Genomic DNA, 23,976 nt, shown 5'->3' with positions numbered 1-23,976 from the left:
ATCAGCTACTTATATATGCTACAATATCTTCAACAGCAGTGGAATCAGCATAACAGTACTGTCATAATACTAAGTGTTGGGCATAGCAATGATGTTTTATGATGTCTTAGTACATTGTAACACAACTGATGCTAAAGTATGAATGATTCAAAGCATCTGACCATTATATATCAGCATCACTGTCACCTGGTTTATTTGGGATTAAATGCAAGTTCCTGTTAGAAGGAATAGCTTAGATTTATCAACAATTTCATCATCATTGAAGTATTCTCAAGATATGCAAGAATTTAAACATATCGTTCATTTATGTTTATCCAACTACAAGTAAATATCAGTGCATATTTATGCATACAGACTAAATTAACTTTAATGTCCTCTGTATACAGAGTGTTGATGACCTCAGTATTTTTCAGTGTTTTTCCCTGAGAGCCAGAGGCTGCTGTGAAAGGATTAGGCGATTAGAAAGACAACACTCTGAGATCGGCTGGCAGGCTTCATCAGATAAACATGTTTAGAGCAAACAAAAGTGTCGTAACATTGCCGGACCACTTTGATCCCCTCGTACTTCCTGCCAAGGCTACAAGAATCTCGCTTACATCTTCAGATGCCTGTCTCACTATCAAAGCCTTGTCAGATGCGGGGTCTCGTTTCTCAGGACTGCCCCAGCTATTCTTAGATTAATTACTTTACAACCCCTCTGAGGGCCAAGAGGTTCTGTATGCCCCGGAGCTTTCAACACTTAACAAATCTCTGACAACATGCACATGTAGACTCTCAGCCTTGGACAACACGTCCTATGGTCACATAATATGACAATATTTAATCAAAGTGTGTGCGTGCGCGCGTGTGTGTGTGTGTGTGTGTGTGAAAGGGGTGAAAGGTAGTTGAGCTGAATTGATTTTTGCCCCCCTCTTTGTTTCCAGCTTATATTTGATAATGACAGTGGGTGTACTTTCATTCTGCAGAAACCGCCCTTCACAAAGTACAAAGCTATGATTAGATTTGTTTGTGAAGGACAAAGTTTTTTTTGTTTTTGTTTTTTCAAAAGGAAGGAGAGGGGAGGGGATACTGTAAAGAGCACCAGGTAAAGTGATGGACAGTAGTAGACCGAATCTACCCACCCTTTCCTCTGTCCTATATCCATTATCATCTATAGCCCACTGTAAATCACCTCTCAGGAGTCTGGGGCAAAACTCAAATAGTTACAGTGTAATTTTCTTGAACCCATCCAAACACAATTTTATGCGAATAAACTGATAGCTATGTACGATATAAGCTGTTGTGCTGCATGCAGCTTTTTTGTTTGTTTGTCCTCCGGTGTACTGTAGGAGGATATTAGACTGCTTTGAGCAGAGTCTGATCAGATTTACAGTTGAGAGAGGGAATAAGACACATGGGAAATCTAGTGTGCTACAGTATTGTGATAACAGACTGCATTCTCAAATTGTTTCACCAAGGTCCTGCAATAACACTCTGTGTAAATATGTCCACGTTGTTCATAGGAGTCATTTTAATGTTTGCATATTTCATTTTCAATGTACCGCAGATAATGCATTATTTATCACCATGCAGCTTTAATTAGACTGATGGCAGTCAGCATCCAGTAAAGATTTGACTTTGACATATGTGGGTTGTTTTTGGTTGAATAACTTTGGATTCAACACATATAATATTACTGTAAAAACATTAACTCGATGCAATGTTTTTATGAAGCAAGCGTCAACTTGTTACAAACATCATAATTCTAAGGATCAGAATGGTGACTTTGATGTGTCCAGTGCTGATGCTGACTGAGCCTTTTCAGGCTAAGATTTTTGACAGATAAAGAAAGCCTCTGTATTGCATTATTTAAGCATAAGTGCCTGGTCTCGCTGAAAATATTATTCAATTTCACACACTAAAAGAATTCAAAGAGAATATTATGAATGTTGTTTCATTTCAAAGCTTTTGAGCTTCCATTTTACATTTGGAAAGAAAAGAACCATGTTTCAAGCTTCCTGAGAATTTCCTTGGTTTTGTCGGAGTGTCTTTTGTTATGTTTCCAATTCAAGTAGTGGACCATGTCCAGAGCTTTTGTTTTTGTGGGTGCCAGATGCTGTAAAATGCTGAATGCCCTTGTCAATCTCTGGAGGTGCCCAGATAGACCATAATGATCTGGCAGTTGTCCAAGACAGCCAGAACACACGAGAAGACAAGGCACAGCTAGTGATACTGCAGGTTGGAACTGGTCGTCTTCTCACTTTATCTCATCCTACAACAAGCATAGCAGCTTGTCTAGTGCACTATTGAGTATTACAGTGAGAAAACTGTGGCAGTTTGAGTGCTTTTCTAGTGGCCAGTAACTGAACTGACTTGATGTAGGGACCACACAGAGTACTGCAACTTTTGTCTTCAGTGTGTGACATACACCATTCTGATATTTTTTTTGGTATATAATTGTATTTATCTAATCCTCATCCAGTGGAGGTTTGGGACACACAAGCTCAGAATAAGCAGAACTCGAGGGTCTATCAAAAATGTATAGAAGTATGTGGAAATCCCTTAGGCTACGTTCACACTGCAGGTGAAAGCGCATTAAATCAGACTTTTTTGACTCTATGCAACCCATATCCGATCATGGTATGACAGTTTGAACGGCACAAATCCGATATTTTCAAATCCAACCTAGGTTACTTTCGTATGTGGTACTGAATCCGATATATCTGATGTTTTAGAAAACGACTGGTGTTTGAATGGTCATGTCGCATTAAATCGGTCTTTTACGTCACTGACACAAGACAGACGCCAGTTATCAGCGCCGGAGAACACAAACCAACCCCACCACTCCTGGTTCCGACTCCGTGTCCATATATAACTCTGCACGGAGGTAGCAGCCACTGCTCCAAACAAGGCCATTGTTAAAGCACGGGCTCTCTTTTTTCTCAGTGTCCTTCTTTCTCTAATTAATTTGTCAAAATTCTGTCAGTTACGACTGTGCAGAAATTGATAGACTGCTGCAACAACACCTACTAGCTCTGTAGCTGCCATTTTTACTTCCGTAAACAGAGCACGTTGTGTGTGACGTTTTCTTTTGCGCATGCAAGCCACTTTGAGGGCCGTGAACCGTTCACACTAGAGCGCATTTGCTGTCACATTTTATTTGTAGTGTGAACAACCAGACAAAAAAAATCGTAATTGAGCATTAAGACCTGCAGTGTGAACGTAGCCTTAGATGCACTCTTCATGTATTTATTTGCAGTGAAAGAATTCATTTGACTTTGAAATTTTCCAGTTGCATCTTGTTTTCATATATATAATGGCCTGTATTTGTATAGCGCTTTACTAGTCCCTAAGGACCCCAAAGCACTTTACACAGCCAGTCATCCATCCACCCATTCACACACACATTCACACACTGGTGATGGCAGCTACATTGTAGCCACAGCCACCCTGGGGCGCACTGACAGAGGCGAGGCTGCCGGACACTGGCGCCACCGGGCCCTCTGACCACCACCAGTAGGCAACGGGTGAAGTGTCTTGCCCAAGGACACAACGACCGAGACTGTCCAAGCCGGGGCTCGAACTGGCAACCTTCGGATTACAAGGTGAACTCCCAACTCTTGAGCCACGATCGCCCAGTAATGATATTTGAAAAGGAATCAGACAACCTTGTTGCCAAACTGCAGATATAATATTAAAAAAATCCCTTTCAAAACACACTAATGCAAAGGGGAACTCATTGCCTAATGTGATTTAGCAAAATTTAAATTTTTGTATGGGTGGAGACAGAAAGTCACACCTGACCAGCATATTGTCTTCCACATGCCTCTTGCAAAATAACGTTCTTTAACACATTGCACATATTTTGCAAACTTTGTTTGTAGTTAAGCTTAGGTTTACATTCTGTAGACTGTAGCTTTTTATAGAATAAACTATACAGGCATAAGAGTAGTATCAAAAAGAAACGTGGTAATTTGCGGTAACTGCAAAAGAGGTTTTGTAATCTGCAAAAAGTATTGTGACAGTGCTGATGTTATTTCTTACTAATCGAAAGATGTCTAGATTGAAGCATAAAACAGGCACCTGGCTTAAGAGATAAACCAGTGTTTTGTCTACACTTAAAAAAGCTTCAAACCAATTTTAAATTGTACCTTTAGTCATTTTGTTATTAGCAACCTGTTGCAAAAATGCATTAATTGTTCCAAATTCTTTAGCTAACCCTGCAAAAAATGCCAGAGATGACACAGGATGAGAGGCACATAACAATATTTTTACACCAACAAGGTGATTTGGAAGTGGAAGGGTGCCTGTCAAAAAGCCTTTCTTATTGAAAGTAAATGGGAAGGAAAGGCTGAGGTATTCTAAATTATACAACAACTGGATTGAAAATCAGTGGTAACAGATGTAATGTAGTGAGTGGCTGTAGCCCTCTGTAAAACATATTGAGGGAACAAAAAGCAGCCAATATGCAAAGAAGAGTTTTCAGTGGAGAAGTATTCCTGAAAACTAGAGAGCTGAGGCAGTGTTGAAGAATAAGGGTGGTCATACTTTCAAGCTTGTTAGAACAGTACAAACTCTATTTCTGTTTTATAGACTCTATTTCGATTTATTTGTGCACATTTCAATAAATCTACATCATGGGGCTCGAGACCTTTGTACAGTACTCTAATTCTAAATCTTAGTGCAGACAGCATGTATTTTTATTCCCAGGCGTTATATGTTTCCTTTGTCTTTCATTTGCTCCTTAAATTTTTTAGAGGTCTGTGCTCTTCTAGTCACCTCAAGCTTTCACTCCTCTCCTTTCCATCCTTTCCACTTTTTTTTTTGTTGTTGTTGTTGTTCTTGATGACACAATGTCACTGTGCCAGAAGCCCTGCTTGGAAATATAATTGAATTTCTTTTGACAATGGCCTGTCATCATCAAACATATTTTGAGTATGTGCTACCCCGCTTTATTAGTAGGTTTCTGAGCAGAATGGACCGTAGTAAAGATCTATTTAAGATACACATAAAAAAAGACATAAAAAGACTGATAATTTAATTTGAACCCTTTGAAATAACTAATTTTAAAATGATTTTTTGAAACAGAATGGCTAAATTTACATTTTAAAGGTAATTAATTAGCAGCAGTGCTTCTCCGAGAAACAAAATTGCAGATACACACAATTGAATTTACATATTTCTATCTCACATGCATGTAATCAGGCACAGACAACAAGTACAACTTCAGAAAATTTATGACTGATACATCTGCATAGAGGCGTAAAAGCCTCTTATTTGTCAATTTTCCCTCACCTTCTTTCCACACTACTGAACTGCCCACAGCCTCGCAGATGCTGCAGAGTCTTATTTTATGTTTTTTACAACGTTGATGGTTTCCTGCAATGCCCACAGCTCTTGTGAATTTTTACACTCCCTCACATTCACAAGAACCCCGAGGAAGGCTCACAAATTTAGGTAGCGTAGTTTTTGATCCACTCAGTATTGCTCTGTTCCTCACTGAGTGCACCTTCCATATAATACCTAAAGAGCTCCTTTTGGCAGTGTCTGATTGTTGTATGGGTTTGTGCTAATCCAATAAAAGGCCCTGTTTGTAGACAAAATACTGTTAAGCTGTCAGCAAGCCATGCTGTTTAAGATTGTGTTTTTAGGTGGCTGAGTGAGTCAGCAGTACATGCACAGAATAGTGCCCGCAGGAAATTTGAATTCCATCAATGAGACTTTGGCTTCGCCGGGGACGAGGTCACTGAGGCAGTTAAACAATTCCTTGGTGTGGGTGGAAAAGGTCCGCCCTGGGCTTCTGAAGGCTCTGGATGTTGTAGGGCTATCTTGGTTGACATGCCTCTGCAATGTTGCGTGGAGATCAGGGGCGGTACCTCTGATTTGGCATCTTTAAGAAGGGGGACCGGAGGGTGTGTTACAACTGTAGGGGGATCACGCGCCTCAGCCTCCCTGGGAAAGTCTCACACTGGAACGGTTCGTAGCCGAATGTGAAGTGGTGGGAATAAGAATCAGCACCTCCAAATCTGAGGCTAGGGCTGTTCGATATAACGATATATATCGGATGATGATATAAAAACGTCTTAGATAACCACACTACGGATGGACGAGCGCCTGTTTTTATGCGTTGTGGTTAGCAACAAAGACGGTAACAGCATCGCGTGTCCGCTTGTTTATGTTCCACATAAATCTTTCACAATAAAGCTCAAGATCCTGTTGAGACTTTTCAAAATAAACTGAATCACGTGAAAGAGCAGATTATTTACGGATGAGAAGTAAAAAATAGCCGCCAGGTGCTAAAAAATAAACCTTAGACTCAAATGTTAGAACAGGCTTTTCCCCGCAGCACGCCGTGTAATAAACACTCACAAAGAAAACGGCGGCCGTTACAACTTATGTCTAAAAATGTATAGTTTCATGCATCGGTTAAAACACTCGACTCCAGGTACACGACGCGCAGCTGGAAACACTTCCCGCAAGTCGAGCTGCCCGAGATTCATAGAATTTACAGAAAATGTTACATTTTTGTGATTCATATCGTTATCGGGATGATAGAATTCTTATATCGGGATATGAGATTTTGGTCATATCGCACAGCCCTATCTGAGGCCATGGTCCTCAGCCTGAAAAGGGTGGCGTGCCCACTCTGGGTCAGCGACGAGTTCTTGGCCAAAGTGGAGGAGTTTAAGTATCTCGGGTTCTTGTTCACGAGTGACTGCAGAAGGGAGCGGAAGCTGTATCGGTCTTTTGTGGTGAAGAGAAGCTGAGTGTAAAAGCGAAGATCTCTATTTACCGGTCAATCTATGTCCCTGCCCTCACCTATGGTCACGAGCTGTGGGAAGTGACCAAAAGAGAGAGATTGCGGATACAAGCTGCGAAAATGAGCTTCCTCCAAAGGGTGGCTGGCCTCTCCAGAAGGAGGCTCCGGGGCATACCCAGGACACATTGGAGAGATTATATCTCTCGGCTGGCCTGGGAATGTCTTGGTGTTCACCCGCACAAGCTGGAGGAGGTGGCTGGGGAGAGGGAGGTCTGGGCTTCTCTGCTTAGGCTGTTGCCCCACGACCCAGCCCCAGATAAGCGGAAGCAGATGGATGGATGGATGGATGGATGATACCAATTTCTTTATTCTTTTGGAAATATAAGTACACCCTTAATGCTTCCACAGCAATTAAGTAGAAGCCATGTTTTGCTTGATTAATGAATCGTCAGCAAGTGTGACCATCTCTATCAAAGTGGAAGTATAGGCAGTTTACTTCTCTTCTCTCTGAGTGAGCATCCCAGCAAATTCTACCCTAGGACAAACCAATAAATGCTCAGAGAAATTGAACAAAAAGCCCCAAAGGCTACATCTCAGACACTACAGGCCTTAGTTAGGTGTTGAATGCATGCAAGTTCATGACAGTATAATTAGAAAAAGACCTGTAAGTGTTGTTTGGAAGTAGGAGAAAGCCTTTTCTCTTTAAAAAGAACATGGAAGCATAGCTTAGGTTTTCAAACCTGCATCTGTGTATTTAATGCACAGCGCCACACTTGGCAAAAAGCAAACAGCAAATCGGCAAAAACACCACAAGCCACCTGTCAAGCACGCCCATATGGAAAAGAAATAGTAAAAACTTATATGATTTACTCATGAAAGTGGCCACTTTCTCATTACTTTCATATATTGTTTTAGTAAGTATCCAAAACATACAAGTTTCATTATATAATTTCTGTAGGGATCTTATATCTGTTTTCACTCTTGTATGCTTTTCATACAAGTTTCACACAAGACAGATACAAACTTTATAAGATTTATATATATCTTTTCCATATGGGCGGTAGTGAAGGGGTGGTAGTTTGAGCTTATTTCGCAGCCACAGGACCTGAGCACCTTGCAGTCAGCTGACTGCAAGGAAACCGGTCCCCACCTCAGACTTAAACACTACAAACCTCCTCTACTACCTACACAAGAATCACATGAAAGAGTATGGAGAGAGTTTAAACCTTAGACTCAAACGTTAGAACATGCTTTTCCCCAGCAGCACGCCATGTAATAAATACCCACAAAGAAAATGGTGGCCGTTACAACTTATGTCTAAAAATGTATAGCTTCATGCATCGGTCATTCTGAAAACATTTCACGCAAGTCGAGTTGCCAGAGATTCACAGAATTTACAGAAAATGTAAAATTTTTGTGATGTATATCGTTGTCAGGACTACAAATGTCTTATATCGGGATATGAGATTTTGTTCATATCGCACATCCCTAGCATATTTATATCATAATATATAAAATCAGAGTAATTTTAAAGTTGTATCAGTCTTTATATGGCATACAGCAGACTAGTTTTTGTGTGTTGGTGACTGGCGCAGTCATTGTACGGTTTTTACAATATAAAGTGCATCAATCCAACTGTTCTTGTGATTTGATGGTATATAAATAAAACTGAATTGAATAGAAAATAAAGTCAGGGGACTCTACAAACTTAGGAAGAGGTATATACATAATTATATTGCCGGTAACTGGTTTAGTGCATTTGAGCCTGCAATATAAATTTATTTACAGGAGCTCCATTTCAAGGTCAGTGTTGGCAAACAAAGTATTACATGCATCAGTGATGTAAAACAACGAATTACTCAAATTTACAGTTGGCTGAATGTCTACTTTGTTGCCCGATCAAAAATATTACAGAGATTTGGCAGACTGTTTGACAGCATCAGCTGATTTGATGCAAATATGTTTTTGCTTCAGTCAGCCAACACGAACATCAGTGTGTGAGTTAATGCAGTGAATGTTGCCCAGGTGACTTGTAAAGCTGCACAGAGGTAGATTAGTAATATCTTTTCATAACCTCACCACACTGTCCCATTTATGAGTCTACTTGATGGTGCTAGTTTGGGCTGATTAAATATTGCATGTAAACAGCTGCAGCAGTGAAGCACTTTGGCCTGGTTTATTTAAACTGGAGCTGTGGCATGAACTGAGCAATGACAGCTTAAACAGACCACCTGACATCAAAAAGGGTGCACTGGATAGGTGCTATAGAGTCAAGTATGTTTTGTGATAATGTAGGAGCACTGTGTGGTGTGCCTTAACTCATTTGTCAAGTAGACTGTTTTGTTAACCATTGACTCTATTTAACACACAGAAATCAAGGATCTCACAAGGAAACAAAGCTGAAAGCCACAGATTTTGCTTTTCTGGAGTTCAAAGACTTAGTGGTAACAGACTATGATCCTTATGTAATGGTTGCTTCCTTTACTTTTCTCAACAGGTAAGATGGTGTCCATTCAAAAGTACTAAAGCGGCATCCACACTGTAAGTGATTCGCTTGTCATGTACCGATTTAAAGCTAACAGTTGGTTGCTTTCAAGGCTCTGGTTGTCTAGGTATCCCTCCAGTGTGTTTTCTACTAGGTGTCCTGCACTCTCATTAGTAGTTGCTCAATTGCGCTTCTGCAAGTTGAGAAAAGTTTATCTCCTTATCTCCACTAGCTTCCTGCCCATGTCATGATACTAACATTTATTTTGCTCATAGTTGCTTGGAGACACCAAATTTTATTTGCTTCCTATGGCTCCCATGTTTCTGTGAATCACTTCCAGTGTGTGTGGAGCTTAATGGCTGGTAAAGGGTAGAATGAGGCTCTGGATGGGGTCTTGGTGGAGATCTATGGAAACTTCAGGATCACTTCTACAGAACTGGTCTAGGCCAGGGCAGTGGAAGCATCTTTGTTTTTCTTTAATGTGTGTGTGTGTGTATATATATATATATATATATATATACACACACACACACACTGATGTGGAAGTGTGTGTGAAACAATAGATAAGTATGTATGTGATTTTTGAGATTGGATAAATATTATCAATTTGTTTTGTGGTTGTGGATACAGCATCATATTAATATAGAGCGCACCACAGCCAAATACCACAGTGTGTATAGCTTATGATAATTTGCCATATGTGTCCCCATATTGGCCTTAATAATAAAAAATCCAATTCTTAAGTAGACATTAAACTCGATTGCTGACATTGCTGTAATTTAACAAATGTTTGTGAACTACAACACAAAATTAAGTTAACTATCCATCCAGACAGCTGTAATGGCCAGTTGCTGCTGACTAAATGATGGGCCAGCAGTTAAGTGTTGCAGGACAGGATATTTGGATGTCTACAGGAGTATAGTCCCACAATACATTTCCATATAGCAGACATGCATGAACTGGAGTTCTTTACCTGGATTGTGGATGCAGTGGGATCAGTGTTCATGTCATGTCATGTACCCACATTGGCAAAGTGTCATTATTACATTAAAAAAATGCCCCTGTCGTTAATAATCCATGAGTTACTTCCACTCCCTTTAAAAAACCTAGAAATCCTCTGCCTCGTCATTCACTTGAAAAATCAAAGAAAATGAAAATTTCATGCACATGGACCACATTCTTTGAGCAATTACTTAATAAATCTGTTTGAGTGTAAATGAAGTAGAGATGAGCAAGTCATTGAGGACACTCCTGAAACACCTGAAGGTTTCTGTAAAGGTTTTACTTCCATTGGTATTATAATTTAATTTTGTGAAGGTCTCCTGTTGTTACAAACTCCTGGCTACGATGTAGTAATGATCAAAAACAGAGAAATGTATCTGTACACCGAACTTGGTGATGCAATTTATTGTCAAGCTTCAAGGTATTGCTTCTGTGTCAAGGTAATTGTACCTTGACAATACCAGTTTTGTTCTAGACATTGGTAATAAATTTATTCATTGAAGCTGAGCATGCAGTTGTATTTTTTTCTCCTTCTCTTTTTGTTGAAATCCATTCTGTGCATCAGCGCTACTATGACTAAAACCAAGATTAATTGCTTTCATATCTCTAGTGTGGAATCACAACCACTGGAACACACAAAGAAACACGTGCACACACACACACACACACATACAGTGTGTTTTCCTACTACACACATTTCTGCTCAAAGTACAGCGTGTACCAGATCAAAATAAATCTGCATGGATCAAAATGAGACTGGTTTAATTGACAGTGAGGCTTCAGTGCTCTGCAGCCACCATACAACATGCAGGTTCTCTCAGCTGGAACCAAGCATCTCTCCACTGAGAGAAATAAAAGAAAAAAATCTAAAAGGAAAAATGCCCTTTTTAGCTTCATTTGTGCAGAGCAGATAGGGAGGAATGTGTATGCTCTTGTACACATATAAGAGTTGCTGAAACTATGTATGTGCTTCAGCGAAAATTACCCTTTGTGCATAGCATAACTGCACACAGATGATTTTGATAGAGCTTGTTCATCCCTTGTAGGAAATGGAGCATCTATTTGCATGTGACACTGAAGTAGGGAGAGAGTGCGGCGGCTTATTACAAAGCTGAAAGTAGGAGAATCCAATGCGTAATACTCTTGTGTGGACAGAAAACAAGGCTACTATCTCTCTGTCTCATGGGTGCGATGTGAAAAGAGAGGCGAGGGGGGAGATGGATATGGAAGAAATCATACTACTGCTTTAGTATGCAACCAGTTTGGCGGCTAAAATGACTGAGCAACATCATCTGAGCCGGGAATAGTCAGTATTTTAAGATAGGGTGAGACTGAGATCAGAAGTGACAAAGGCAGGAAAAAGAGAGAGAAGGAAAGGAAGGAGGGAGAACAAGCGTGCAGCTCTGAGGCGTTCCATCATCCACCAAACTCCTGCAGCTTCCCTCTTCCCTCCTCCTCCTCCTCCTGAGAGAAAGAGAGAGAGTGAGCAACAGAGAGAGAGCGAGAGAGTCACGCTTACAAGGCAGCGGAGAAGAGACGTCAAGAGGAGGATCTACAAAGGAAAAAAATCCTTCTCTCTCTTCTCCTTTCTCTCTTCGTGCATCCTACGGGCAGCAAGGAGCGGAGAGGAGTGAAGAGGACCTGGCTTGCAGATTTTCCACGCTGCTTCCCTGCAATTTCTGTGGCTGTATCACAGTGCGTGGAGCGCGGGGAGAGCTGCCGATAGCTTGATCGGTGACATCGCTCCGCAGCAGAAGAGCACCGTAGAGGAGCCAGGATGCTTAACAATCTGACCGACACAGAGGAGGGGGACGGGGGAGCGCAAAGCCAGGGTGAGTGATGGGATGTGTCATGCTGTGACACAAACCCATGAGCAGATACGTGTAAATGGGGGCATTCACATGACAATGCAAGACATGCATATAATGTACATCTGCCCACGCAACCAAGCAGATGGAGAATAAATATATCTACAGCAAATACTTTGCAGATCGCACAACATGCACATGCAAGGTGCGTTACAACATCGTACGGTGGACGGCCTGGATGCCTCTTCTACTGCTGCTCTTACTGCAAGGCTGTTGTGACAGGAATAGTAATGGGTTCACTCCGTACGATGATGGTGTGTATTACAGCTTTGTCCAGCACATGCACACATTTTTTTTTTTTTTTACTAATATTCACACAAACTCCCGCACAAATAAGCATACACACATGGACTAATAGTACCTAGCATTTTGTGTTGCAGCCGTCCAATCATTCATTCATTCTTCATGGCAACATAAATATTCCTATCACATATGGCACCTCTTTAGACAGGCGGTGCACACACAGACACATGCACACACATGTGCACACACACATACACAATTACTGATACCAAGCCACCATTGCTGCTAATCCCATCACCCCCAGCTGTCAAAATCAACCTTCCATCAAATCCCCATGGCTCAGCCGGGTCCTCAGTCTCTGCAGGCTTTCAAGAGAGAACCTGTAGGTTGCTGGTTTGTGCATTGAGCTGTGTGGTGAGTGCTCTGTTCACCAGAGAGCGCGTAGCTTCTCGGGCCCTGGCGAAAAATAAACCTGTTCTTCTAAGTGCCCGTGACAAGCGTTGCACCTTTCAGAAGAGTATTAAATCATGCATTCAGTTTAAGTCCCGGGTAACCTCAGTTTATTTTTCATTACTCAAAGTGAGGATAATTCTGCTGTTGCCTATGTAAAACCTGCAAACCAACAGCACTCCTCCTTTCTGTCTGCGAAACATTACAGATTATTGTAGCTCTGCACACATCTCTCTCTCAAGCCTCGGCTTTTTCCTTTGCTGCCTTCTTTTTCCCCTTTTGCTCTCTATATTTGTCTCAGCTGTGTCCTCACTCTTTCATCTCTCTCATTCTGCATTATGCACAAATCTCCCTGTTGTTGTCAGTCCTGGGCTCTAAGGGATGCACTGGAGAGACAGGTTGCGGATGAGAGAACAGTCACTATGCTTCTTCTCCTACCTGTGAGGGCTTAATGATAAAAATAGACCAGTGCTGGGAACATGAATATTTAACTTAATGCGGGCATCTTGTGTTTTTCTTTTTTCTTTTTTTTTTTTTTTTGGTGGGGGGGATTACAGTGTTGCGCTAAGAGACATGGGCAGCAGTTGTAAGAGGTTAGTGGCCAGTTTGAAGCATGACCCCATTTTTATGTGTGACAAATTGAAACCATCAAGGGCAGTTTACCAAGCATGATGTGAAACCACATAACAGCACATGCATAAGTGTGTGTAACAGCATATGATTACTTGAGAATACTGCTACCGTGCACTCAAAGCTTAAAGCACTGTGAATTTACTGTCAGAATTAGATATCTGTATGTGCATGCTTGTGTTAATGTTCATGTTGAGAACATGCTAATTGAGCGAGTGTGTCATTGCTCATCAACTCTCTAGCCATACATAGATAAAATACTATGAAATGCACAGTCAAAACAGTAGTTTTCACAGGACTCTTTGCAGTCCTTTAAAAGGATAAAAGAGTGTAGAAAGTCCTGCATCCAGGAGGATAAGTAGCAGGCAACTGCTGCTAATCAAATGATCATCACCAAGTGTAACCATCTCTATAAAAGCTGAGGTATTGGGAGTTTGTGTCATTGCGTTAACACACACCTTAATACTCCAGACCAGGAGTGGATGTCCCACTAAATTCCCCACAAGGTCAGACTCTATAATGCTCACAGAAACAGCAAATTATCTAAAGGCTACATCTCAAAGACTGAACAAGTATGGATGTTTGGAAGAGTTGCCAGGAGAAAGTCTCTTCTCTCTAAAAAAAAAAAAGAGAACATGGCAGCATAGCCATATTCTTTACATCAGAACCACAAGGAACTGTTATTTGCACAGACAAAGCTCAAAGTGAAACATTTTAGCTATAATGCACAGTGGCAAATCTGGCAAAAACCAAATCCAGCTTATAGGACCAATCACCTCATAAAAACTGTCAAGCATGGTGGTTAAGAGGTGAATGTTTGGGCTTGTTTTGCAGCCACAGAACTTGGGCAGCTTGCAGTCACTGAGATAACCATGAACTATGTATACCTGGTTTGAATTTGATTTGTCTGATCAAATGTGGATCATGTAAGAGGGCACTGATCCCAAGAGCACCAACAAATCAGAATTACCTAAAAAAAAAAAAAAAAAGCATAATCAAAGTGTTGTAATTCCCAGTCAAAGTCCAGATTTCAACATGAATATAATGCTGGGGCAGAACCTCAGCAGAGCTGTGCCTAACTGAAGGTCCACAAATCTCAATGAACTAAGTCAATGTTGTAAAGAGGATTAGGACAAAATTCCTTCACAATGACGTGAGAGAGTCATAAAGTCATACAGAAAATGATTACTTCAAGTTATTCCTTCTAAATGTGGTTCTACAAGCTACTGAATCATGAGATGTACTTAGATTTTTTCACATGACTACATGGAGCCCTGTAAAAACTGTATGAGCAATAGTGAGATATATAATTTGGAGACCCATGCAGAGTTGGATAAGTGTCTCCCATCACTTAGTCTCAGCACATCTCTGTTTCTGCCTGTCACTCACCCCTATCTCTACCTTTTTGTCACTTTGCTGTAGGCAGCATCTCTCAGGATAGGGCCTCATTCACACACACACACAAACGAACACGCGCACACACAAAAATCCATCCTTTTCATCCTTTTCATCTGAATCATAGCCCTGCTAAGCTAGCTGTTGAACAACGTGAATAACTCTGTTTAGTCATCAGTGCTATGCACGACAGTTCTTGATATCGGGGCCTTTTTGCCCCATTACAGTAGGAATGTCAGAGGCTGTTGCTGACCGCTGTCCCTCGGCGATGCTGCTGCTCTCCCTCCTTCTCTCAGGGCTGTGTAGTACTGTCCAAGGTGCTGATTTAAAGCCTTTATTACATAGCTGGGTTACAGCCTAGCAGAGTTGCATACAGCACCAGGGCAGAGCTGTTTGTGTTTGTAGGGTGTATTATTGCACCACAAACCTTATAAACATCAAGGATGAAAGGAATTTACAGAAGGTTAGCCGAAGCTAAAAGTAAACTAAAAGAAATTGATGCATGTTGAATCACAAGCACGTTTACTTATTCATAAGTTGTCATACTTCTCTCCCACCACATTGTTAATTATCTGCAGTTTTCTCTCTTTGGAGCAGTGGAGAGGTGGAAGAGGATGGAATGCAATCAAGAGTTGAAGGGGAGGTGAAATTTTAGTAATCCATTTGCAGCACAGAAATGGTTTAATGGCAGAGCATGCCTTACTTTTGAAGCACAAGAGGGGAAACTGTCACTGTCTGGAACATGGAGTGACGCAAAGAGATGCATTGCAAGTGGAGGGGGTTGAAAAGATGTTCATTTCCCTACTGGCAGGTGTAAAAATGGTGCCGTGTGTGTGTTTTGTTTTTTCTTTTCTTTTGTAGCTCATGTTGAAATGAGTGGTTTAACATATTTAAAACAGTGTGACAAATATCCATCTACCAAATGCTGTAAAGCTTCTGTCATCATAACAGTGATAAGCTATAGTATAAACGATCAGAATGTTATTAGGAAAAGCGTTTAGTGTTTTCATGCCTGATTTCTTGTTAGCAAGCGAACATGATGTACTTTTACTTCACCAAATGTTTATTTCTGTCTTTGTTTTTTTTTTGTTTTATTATTATTTATGCATTCCAGTTGCTCATTAACATGTCAGTTCATTGTATTTCCTGTGGTTTAAAGAGTGATTGTTTTTGTTATGTGTGCATAATAGAATATTGCTCATGAGGTCTTCCCAGTCTCAGCAGGGCAGCACACAGCTGATAGGTGATGCTGTCTTTTCCACACTTATTTAGAAAAATTTGAAAAAATGTGTCAAAAGTTATATTAACAAGATCGCTAAAATACTCAATATCAATTATCAGAATCAGAATACTTTATTAATCCCGAAGGAAATTATGGGTTACAGCAGGCAGCACGCTAATGGCGCATGCGTACTTACAAAGGAACCTTTAATATAGAATAGATTTGAAACAAAAGCTAATGTAATGTAAAGCTAATGTGTTTAGACAGTAATCATCACAAAAGCAAGAGGAGACACAAACATTGCAATAAATATTTGTAGTTGTTACATAAGAATTTTTTAAAGTGAAAAATCTTACGTAACACAACTACAGTGGGTCTGTTATTACTGCAACTGAACAAATGCACATTTTTAAATAAATAAAGTAAAGAAATTAATGCAACTGATTTCGTGATGTCCTCGGTTTGAATAAATTTCAGCTCAGCAGTAGACTTTAAAAGATCACCTCGCATTAGGAAATACTAGGCTTGCATTAACAGTGACAGCGTTTTTTAATATGCACTGACGATATCTGCGAAAAGATGCAGCCATTGCGATATCAACCACTAGTTTTATGTTCTACTTTTTAAAAGTTGCAACTATGGCATTTTGGTCAGTGTTCTCCTAAAAGAAAACATGATTATTTCTGTTCTAAAGTTGGACATTTTAAAATAGGTGTCATTTTACCACAGGAGTGGATATTGACTGGTTTTTGAAATCAGACTCAGCCCTTCTTCTTCTGCCCTGCTTTAACATCCATAATATGGATAATCTAGAACTAAACTGAATTTCGGGGTGTTATGTATGTTACTCCATCTACAGTTTCATCTATTCATCCATTTCTCTATTGACAACTGCAGAATTTAGTGAACTAATTGATTAGTTAATTAGTTAATCAAGTAGTTTTTAAGCGAAAAATGCCACCTGTTGTCTGTTCAGTTTTTTCAGTTAGAAGGAATTTCTTCTTTCCCTTAATGGATGTGATGTGACTGTTGTTGGCTGTTAGAATTTCATAACAAAGTTGTTGTTGTTGTTTAACTATGTTTTGACATTTTGCATAAAGTGATCTAGAGTGATTGAGAGGATAACCAGTAGATTATTTGATAATGAAAAATAGTCATTAACTCCATCCATCTCCTCTCTGCACCAGTCTGTACTCTTGGTCCAGGCTGTGAATGGGGTTGTAATGATGTTTTACTTATGGCTGACTGCATAATACTGCAAAACGCTCCCCGGGGCCCTCTCCTAGGGAAGCAGTTGTTGTGCATGCTCAACGTCATTATTCTCTGTCTACCCACTCTGCGACTTGTCTACTGTGAATGGAGAGTAAGAGGAAGCAGAAATGCACTGTAAGTGAGAGAGACTGCTGGCTAATACAGAACCACAGGCACTTGTTACTTGTAAAGGTGGCTCTCTGGCTGCAAATAAAAATACATTTTCAGTAGCTTAGTGCTTAAGTGTGTTATCTCCACATGAGTAAACAGACACATAGTCCTGCTTGCTTGCAGTATAGTATTCGATTGGTCAGGTTCAGTACTTAATTGCCATGTCAAGAAGTTAATAACATCGGAGGGAAGCGATGTATGCCATACCCCTCATTAGACACTTGAGTGTCTTTAGGAAGGAGAAACTTTTGAAATTATACAAAAATACTGTTAACCAATTTATATATTTCCTATAGTTGTTCCCTGTTTTATATACCCATGCTAATTAATCATCGTTTTTTTTTCCTCTGTGTGCCACCACCATGGTACAAATGACACCTAAAGTCAAAAGATGGATCGTGATCACGTAGTATATCACCTAATTAGGTCTTAATGAAACATGGATACATAATAGCTTATGTTAAACTGAATAGACTTTCTTATGGTTACCATCAGCAGTGGGTGTCCAGACATACAGGGAGTGCAGAATTATTAGGCAAGTTGTATTTTTGAGGAATAATTTTATTATTGAACAACAACCATGTTCTCAATGAACCCAAAAACTCATTAATATCAAAGCTGAATGTTTTTGGAAGTAGTTTTTAGTTTGTTTTTAGTTTTAGCTATTTTAGGGGGATATCTGTGTGTGCAGGTGACTATTACTGTGCATAATTATTAGGCAACTTAACAAAAAACAAATATATACCCATTTCAATTATTTATTTTTACCAGTGAAACCAATATAACATCTCCACATTCACAAATATACATTTCTGACATTCAAAAACAAAACAAAAACAAATCAGCGACCAATATAGCCACCTTTCTTTGCAAGGACACTCAAAAGCCTGCCATCCATGGATTCTGTCAGTGTTTTGATCTGTTCACCATCAACATTGCGTGCAGCAGCAACCACAGCCTCCCAGACACTGTTCAGAGAGGTGTACTGTTTTCCCTCCTTGTAAATCTCACATTTGATGATGGACCACAGGTTCTCAATGGGGTTCAGATCAGGTGAACAAGGAGGCCATGTCATTAGTTTTCCTTCTTTTATACCCTTTCTTGCCAGCCACGCTGTGGAGTACTTGGACGCGTGTGATGGAGCATTGTCCTGCATGAAAATCATGTTTTTCTTGAAGGATGCAGACTTCTTCCTGTACCACTGCTTGAAGAAGGTGTCTTCCAGAAACTGGCAGTAGGACTGGGAGTTGAGCTTGACTCCATCCTCAACCCGAAAAGGCCCCACAAGCTCATCTTTGATGATACCAGCCCAAACCAGTACTCCACCTCCACCTTGCTGGCGTCTGAGTCGGACTGGAGCTCTCTGCCCTTTACCAATCCAGCCACGGGCCCATCCATCTGGCCCATCAAGACTCACTCTCATTTCATCAGTCCATAAAACCTTAGAAAAATCAGTCTTGAGATATTTCTTGGCCCAGTCTTGACGTTTCAGCTTGTGTGTCTTGTTCAGTGGTGGTCGTCTTTCAGCCTTTCTTTCTTACCTTGGCCATGTCTCTGAGTATTGCACACCTTGTGCTTTTGGGCACTCCAGTGATGTTGCAGCTCTGAAATATGGCCAAACTGGTGGCAAGTGGCATCTTGGCAGCTGCACGCTTGACTTTTCTCAGTTCATGGGCAGTTATTTTGCGCCTTGGTTTTTCCACACGCTTCTTGCGACCCTGTTGACTATTTTGAATGAAACGCTTGATTGTTCGATGATCACGCTTCAGAAGCTTTGCAATTTTGAGACTGCTGCATCCCTCTGCAAGATATCTCACTATTTTTGACTTTTCTGAGCCTGTCAAGTCCTTCTTTTGACCCATTTTGCCAAAGGAAAGGAAGTTGCCTAATAATTATACACCCTGATATAGGGTGTTGATGTCATTAGACCACACCCCTTCTCATTACAGAGATGCACATCACCTAATATGCTTAATTGGTAGTAGGCTTTCGAGCCTATACAGCTTGGAGTAAGACAACATGCATGAAGAGGATGATGTGGACAAAATACTCATTTGCCTAATAATTCTGCACTCCCTGTAGACATTCATTCATTTGGTTTGTCAATTAAAAACCAGGATGCAATCAGTAGTGAATGGTTCTGCTTCCTCAATGCTTGTTGTTGACTCATACCATTCTGGTGAAAAGCTCAGAGAAGTGTGTGCACATGGTGGTCCCATGAGCACACACACGTGCACATTTAAGACTTCACCACAAGTGATTCTCCTCTTGAGTAAACGTAGCTGATGACATAAATACATTCATTAGGTAGAGAGAATGTAATTGTAATATTACATTTCATCAGCACAAATCCCTGTTCAGCAACAAAAACAGCGATGGGAAATTACAGGCTCCAGCGGACACTGAGGTAAAAGATTTCAAATGGATGAATGGTCCCGGAGAGAAATAGATGGCCGGTTTTATGGAGGGGAATAGGAGGTCACTGTACATGAAGGAAAGGGATGAATCAGCTAATCGAAGTTGAACACAAGAACTGTTATTTTCTCTCTCATCAGTTTCATTAAAACGAACTACATTGGATGTTACTGGAAAACTCAGATATGTAAGAATAAAGTGAAGTAGGAATAAATAATTGCAAATACAATTTTTAAAGTAGAACATAATGTCCCTAAACATTTGGACATTTTGAAACACTCACAAGCAATAGTTTTACTATAGTCTTTTTATAATGCAAAAATATTTTTGGAGCGTTAGACCCCGGTCACAAAGGAAAAAGGGAAAGTGTGTGTTCTGTGTCTGGTTGGTAAGTAGTTGCCGTGTCACTAGAACTAAACTGGTTGCATAGAGAGATACAATTTCTGCATCTTGTGAGTGCTTTGGCAGGTTACTGCAATCACCTGTTTTAAGACCCAGACTTTGCAAACACTACTCTCTAGGTGGTAGTGAAGCTGTGAAATGTGCAGCACAAACTGGAAACGTTTGCCATCAAAGTAAATCTTCCACCTCTTGTAATGTTTTTGCTTTGTGTAAGGCACAGCTTTTAATTTGAATGCAAATACACATTTACAGCACACTTTAACCTACAGCAATCTTGATGTTTGCCAACTGGTCTCCAGGCCTGTGTCACTAAGGTTTTAGGCAAGTCCTTTTGGGAGGTTCCTTAAGCTTCCCTTAAATACAAAGAAGAACTGCAGTTCTTCAGTTAAAACAGCTTCCACGATCACGGTTTAACTGTTTTAATTATAATTGTTCTTCATCACCATCACCCACAATTAATTTAAAATCTTCTTTCCTGAAAAGTTTATTATCGTCAGTTTTGTTGTTTAGGTTTTTTTATATGTCGGTGATGTGTTTTCCTCCCCTTTCAGTCAGTCCAAAATCAATGAAGCAAACATGAAGATGCTTTTAGCATTCTGTTTAGTTTTAGTGTTTCATTTAAGGTCACTGATTTCACTCAAAAATAATATTTAGAGGCATTTGACGCATTCAGTTTTATGGAGCTGAATAACTGCGTTTCACCATTAATACCCCTCTGTTCAGCTAAAGCAAAATGTTCCGATTCATTCTGAGATTTTCAAAGGACCTGCTATAAAATGTATGAAATACAAAGAAGGATTAGAGGAGATTGATGTGGGGAAAAAAGGGTATACAGCTGAATAAAACACTTCTTTTTGGTCTTTTTAACACGTTGCATACACTTCCGCAATGTAATGATGAATTATAATGATGATTTAACACTTTGTCTGCAGGCGGAATTTGTTATTAATGGTCAGAGAGATCTGAGACTCTTCTCAGTACATGTAGTTTACTCAACAAAAGAAATCCGCTTGGTTCGGGTGCACCAGTGTGGGAATCTGCACACCGCAGATAAAGTAAATCAAAAGCCGACAGTGCACACTCCACACCCCTGAGGGAGTGACACATTCTTGTTTTCCTCCGGCTTGTTATTTGAGAACCCAAGTCCTTGATGAGTCTCTCAATTTCCACGTTATCTGACATTAGTGTGAACCAACCTGTGCCAGGAGATGGAACCATAATGAAAAGTCACATATTGATTTACTCTCACTCATATAACTATTTGTGGGGTGTGAGGTAGTGTGTAGTTGAGACCGACCTCAGAAACATGATAGCCTCCTGTGCCGGTAGGACAGCAATCACAGCAGCATTGACTCACTACATAGATTCTTCCGTTTTGTCACTTGAGACCAAATAAAAGCTAAAGAACCCCTGTTACTACATCTGTGTGTGTGTGTCTGCATGTGTCGCAGCCTGGCTTCATCCCATTTTATCAAGCTGTTTTCTTTTGGCTCGAGAAAGAAAAATAACCAAGTAGATAATGTAGATTTCCATGGTTACAGTCTGACCTGCTGGAAACAATTTAGATATTTGCTAGATGTGCACCCTTTACACCGAAGTTAAATATGACATACAAAATACAGCACATACAGTCACTCATCAGTCAATACATATAAATAAATTTAAGTCACATTGATAAAGAATGCATTATTTCAGGTGATGAGTTTTACTGGTGTATAATTATTTATCTTTCATAGACGACATATTTTGCTCTTTTCAAGCTTACATGTTACCGCTGTTTCATGCCACACTCTTCATCTCCATAACATCCTTTCATCTCCCTTTTTATTGCCTAGGTAACCACCAGCCAACTTAAAAAATGTGCCCACTGTCATGAGCGTACGTGGAGTTTAGTATGGGAGTGTAAACTATGACTGTAAAACACGTGCACAATGTTTTTTCCACACTAATATTGGTGAAACAAAGTCTTATTGGCTGGTTTTAACGTCACCCAGGAGCAGAAAGAAGCTCATTATCATGACAGTGTTAGATGAAGCGAGGGGTGGAAGGATGGACATACATATATGTGTGTGTTGGTGTGTGTGGGAGGATTCGCGGTTGCGTGGCATGGCATTGTGCGATTGCTGCATCTTTAAACTAGTAAGCAGCTTAATTTATTGGTGGGTATGAGTGGGCAGAGGGACTGCAAGGCGACTGCAAGGCCAGCAGCGGAGGTTTCTGCAGAACCAAGAAACTCCTTGGATGAAAATCAAACACACAGACTTGTAATTGGGCAGGGGAAGGATGTTGGGGAGGGGCTGAGAGGGGGATCAATCGCTCTCAGGCTGCTTCATGTCCAGGATGGTCATTCTGGCCAGCCACTGGACTCTATTGTACACACACACACACACACACACAGCACATAGTGTCTGGGCTGGATGGGGACTACTAATGAGGCAGATGGACAGCATTATACTTTGCATAAGAACTTCAATGCACAGATTCTGGTTCTGATCATGCAAATGATAAGCTTAGATGATGTGAAAGCTTTTCACTGATTAATTACTGAACCAGTGTAGTGAACAACTGAAAGTAATGAAGCTCCTAAATGCAGAGGGAATACATTCAAAAAAGGAAAAACAGCAAATTCTGTTGAATTTCCTCTTCTCTTCATTGATTCACTCATGCTAAATTTGCAGAATTAGGACCCAAATTCAGAATCACAGACAGATTGAAAGTAAAGCTAACCTTTAATTCCAAGCTGATGCAAAGTCGAGAGAAATAAAACTGAAACTAGAGACTAAAAAATACTAAGGAAATGCATGAAGATGAAAATGCCAACAATTCAACCAAGCGCTTTATAGAGAATATTGAATTTGAATAATAACCAAGAAAGAGCCCATAACCCTGGGTCCAAAACTGAGGATCATGACACCAACAATAGTAGGAGTATTTTAAACCATGCAACTGGAGCCACACCGCTTAACAAGGTAGATGGGGTGTCAGAGGTTAGGGTATGATCATAAGTGTAAGGATAGATGCCGATGTGTCTGTAATACTTTAATGTGCGTAGGTATTTGCTGAAATCAAAGTTTGCTTTTTGAAAATGTAAAATAACAATATTCTAATATTAAACTGCATGTAAAGTGATTGTATTTCACACTTTCTGTATCTAGTTGTACATGGATGACGTGAACACGACTGTGAAACCGCAACATGATTACCCTGTCAGACCAAAATCAATACACAATAGATTGGAACAGATAGGTGTGGAAAGTAAATGTGCACTATAGTAGCAAAATTGTGATGATTATAATGGCTCTACATTATATATTATTATACTTGACAGGTGGTTTTACTTTTCTAAGGTATTTCCTGTTAATCACTAATCAAAGTTGATAGGGAGATTTCCACTGATAGCTGAAATGTCACAGACGCTGCACCTCTCATTCATTGCCACATCATGACATCCAGGTCCCTCTGTTTTATAAAGCCTGACACCTATTATAAAGCTCCCCATTCGCTTGACTGGCCACATTAAAGCCACATTAAAGCCTAGTGGTCCAGTCTCTATTTTGACTTTAATGGTGAAATGGCCGCAAGTGGTGATGAAGTTTTAGTAATACTGTCTTTTCAGGTTTCCTGTTAGCCCAGGGGTCAGCAAACTTTAACACCCAAAGAGCCATTTGGACCCAGTTTCCACGCAAAAGAAAACACTGGGAGC

The 23,976-nt window shown here is 40.2% G+C and overlaps 1 protein-coding gene across 4 annotated transcripts in view; it reads left to right on the top strand.

Annotated features, from left to right (window-relative positions):
• The window catches only part of slc12a5a (solute carrier family 12 member 5a), a 178,900-nt gene that overhangs the window by 59,876 nt on the left and 95,048 nt on the right, over positions 1 to 23,976 (top strand). Inside the window, exon 1 of one of the 4 annotated variants that reach the window (XM_084929355.1) lies at positions 11,447 to 12,058. The exons of 2 other annotated variants lie outside the window; for them this stretch is intronic. In XM_084929355.1, coding sequence (XP_084785481.1) covers positions 12,004 to 12,058 — 55 coding nt within the window. In that variant the 5' untranslated portion in view covers positions 11,447 to 12,003. Of the gene's footprint in view, positions 1 to 11,446; positions 12,059 to 23,976 lie in introns of those variants that run through there. One more of the 4 variants, XM_084929356.1, reaches the window with a different exon arrangement.

Source organism: Perissodus microlepis, chromosome 5 (genome assembly GCF_051167445.1).
Source record: "Perissodus microlepis isolate ML-2025 ecotype Zambia chromosome 5, ASM5116744v1, whole genome shotgun sequence".
Classification (NCBI taxonomy): domain Eukaryota; kingdom Metazoa; phylum Chordata; class Actinopteri; order Cichliformes; family Cichlidae; genus Perissodus; species Perissodus microlepis.
Note: the sequence above shows the minus strand (reverse complement) of the source record. Positions and strands in the feature narration are given on the sequence as shown.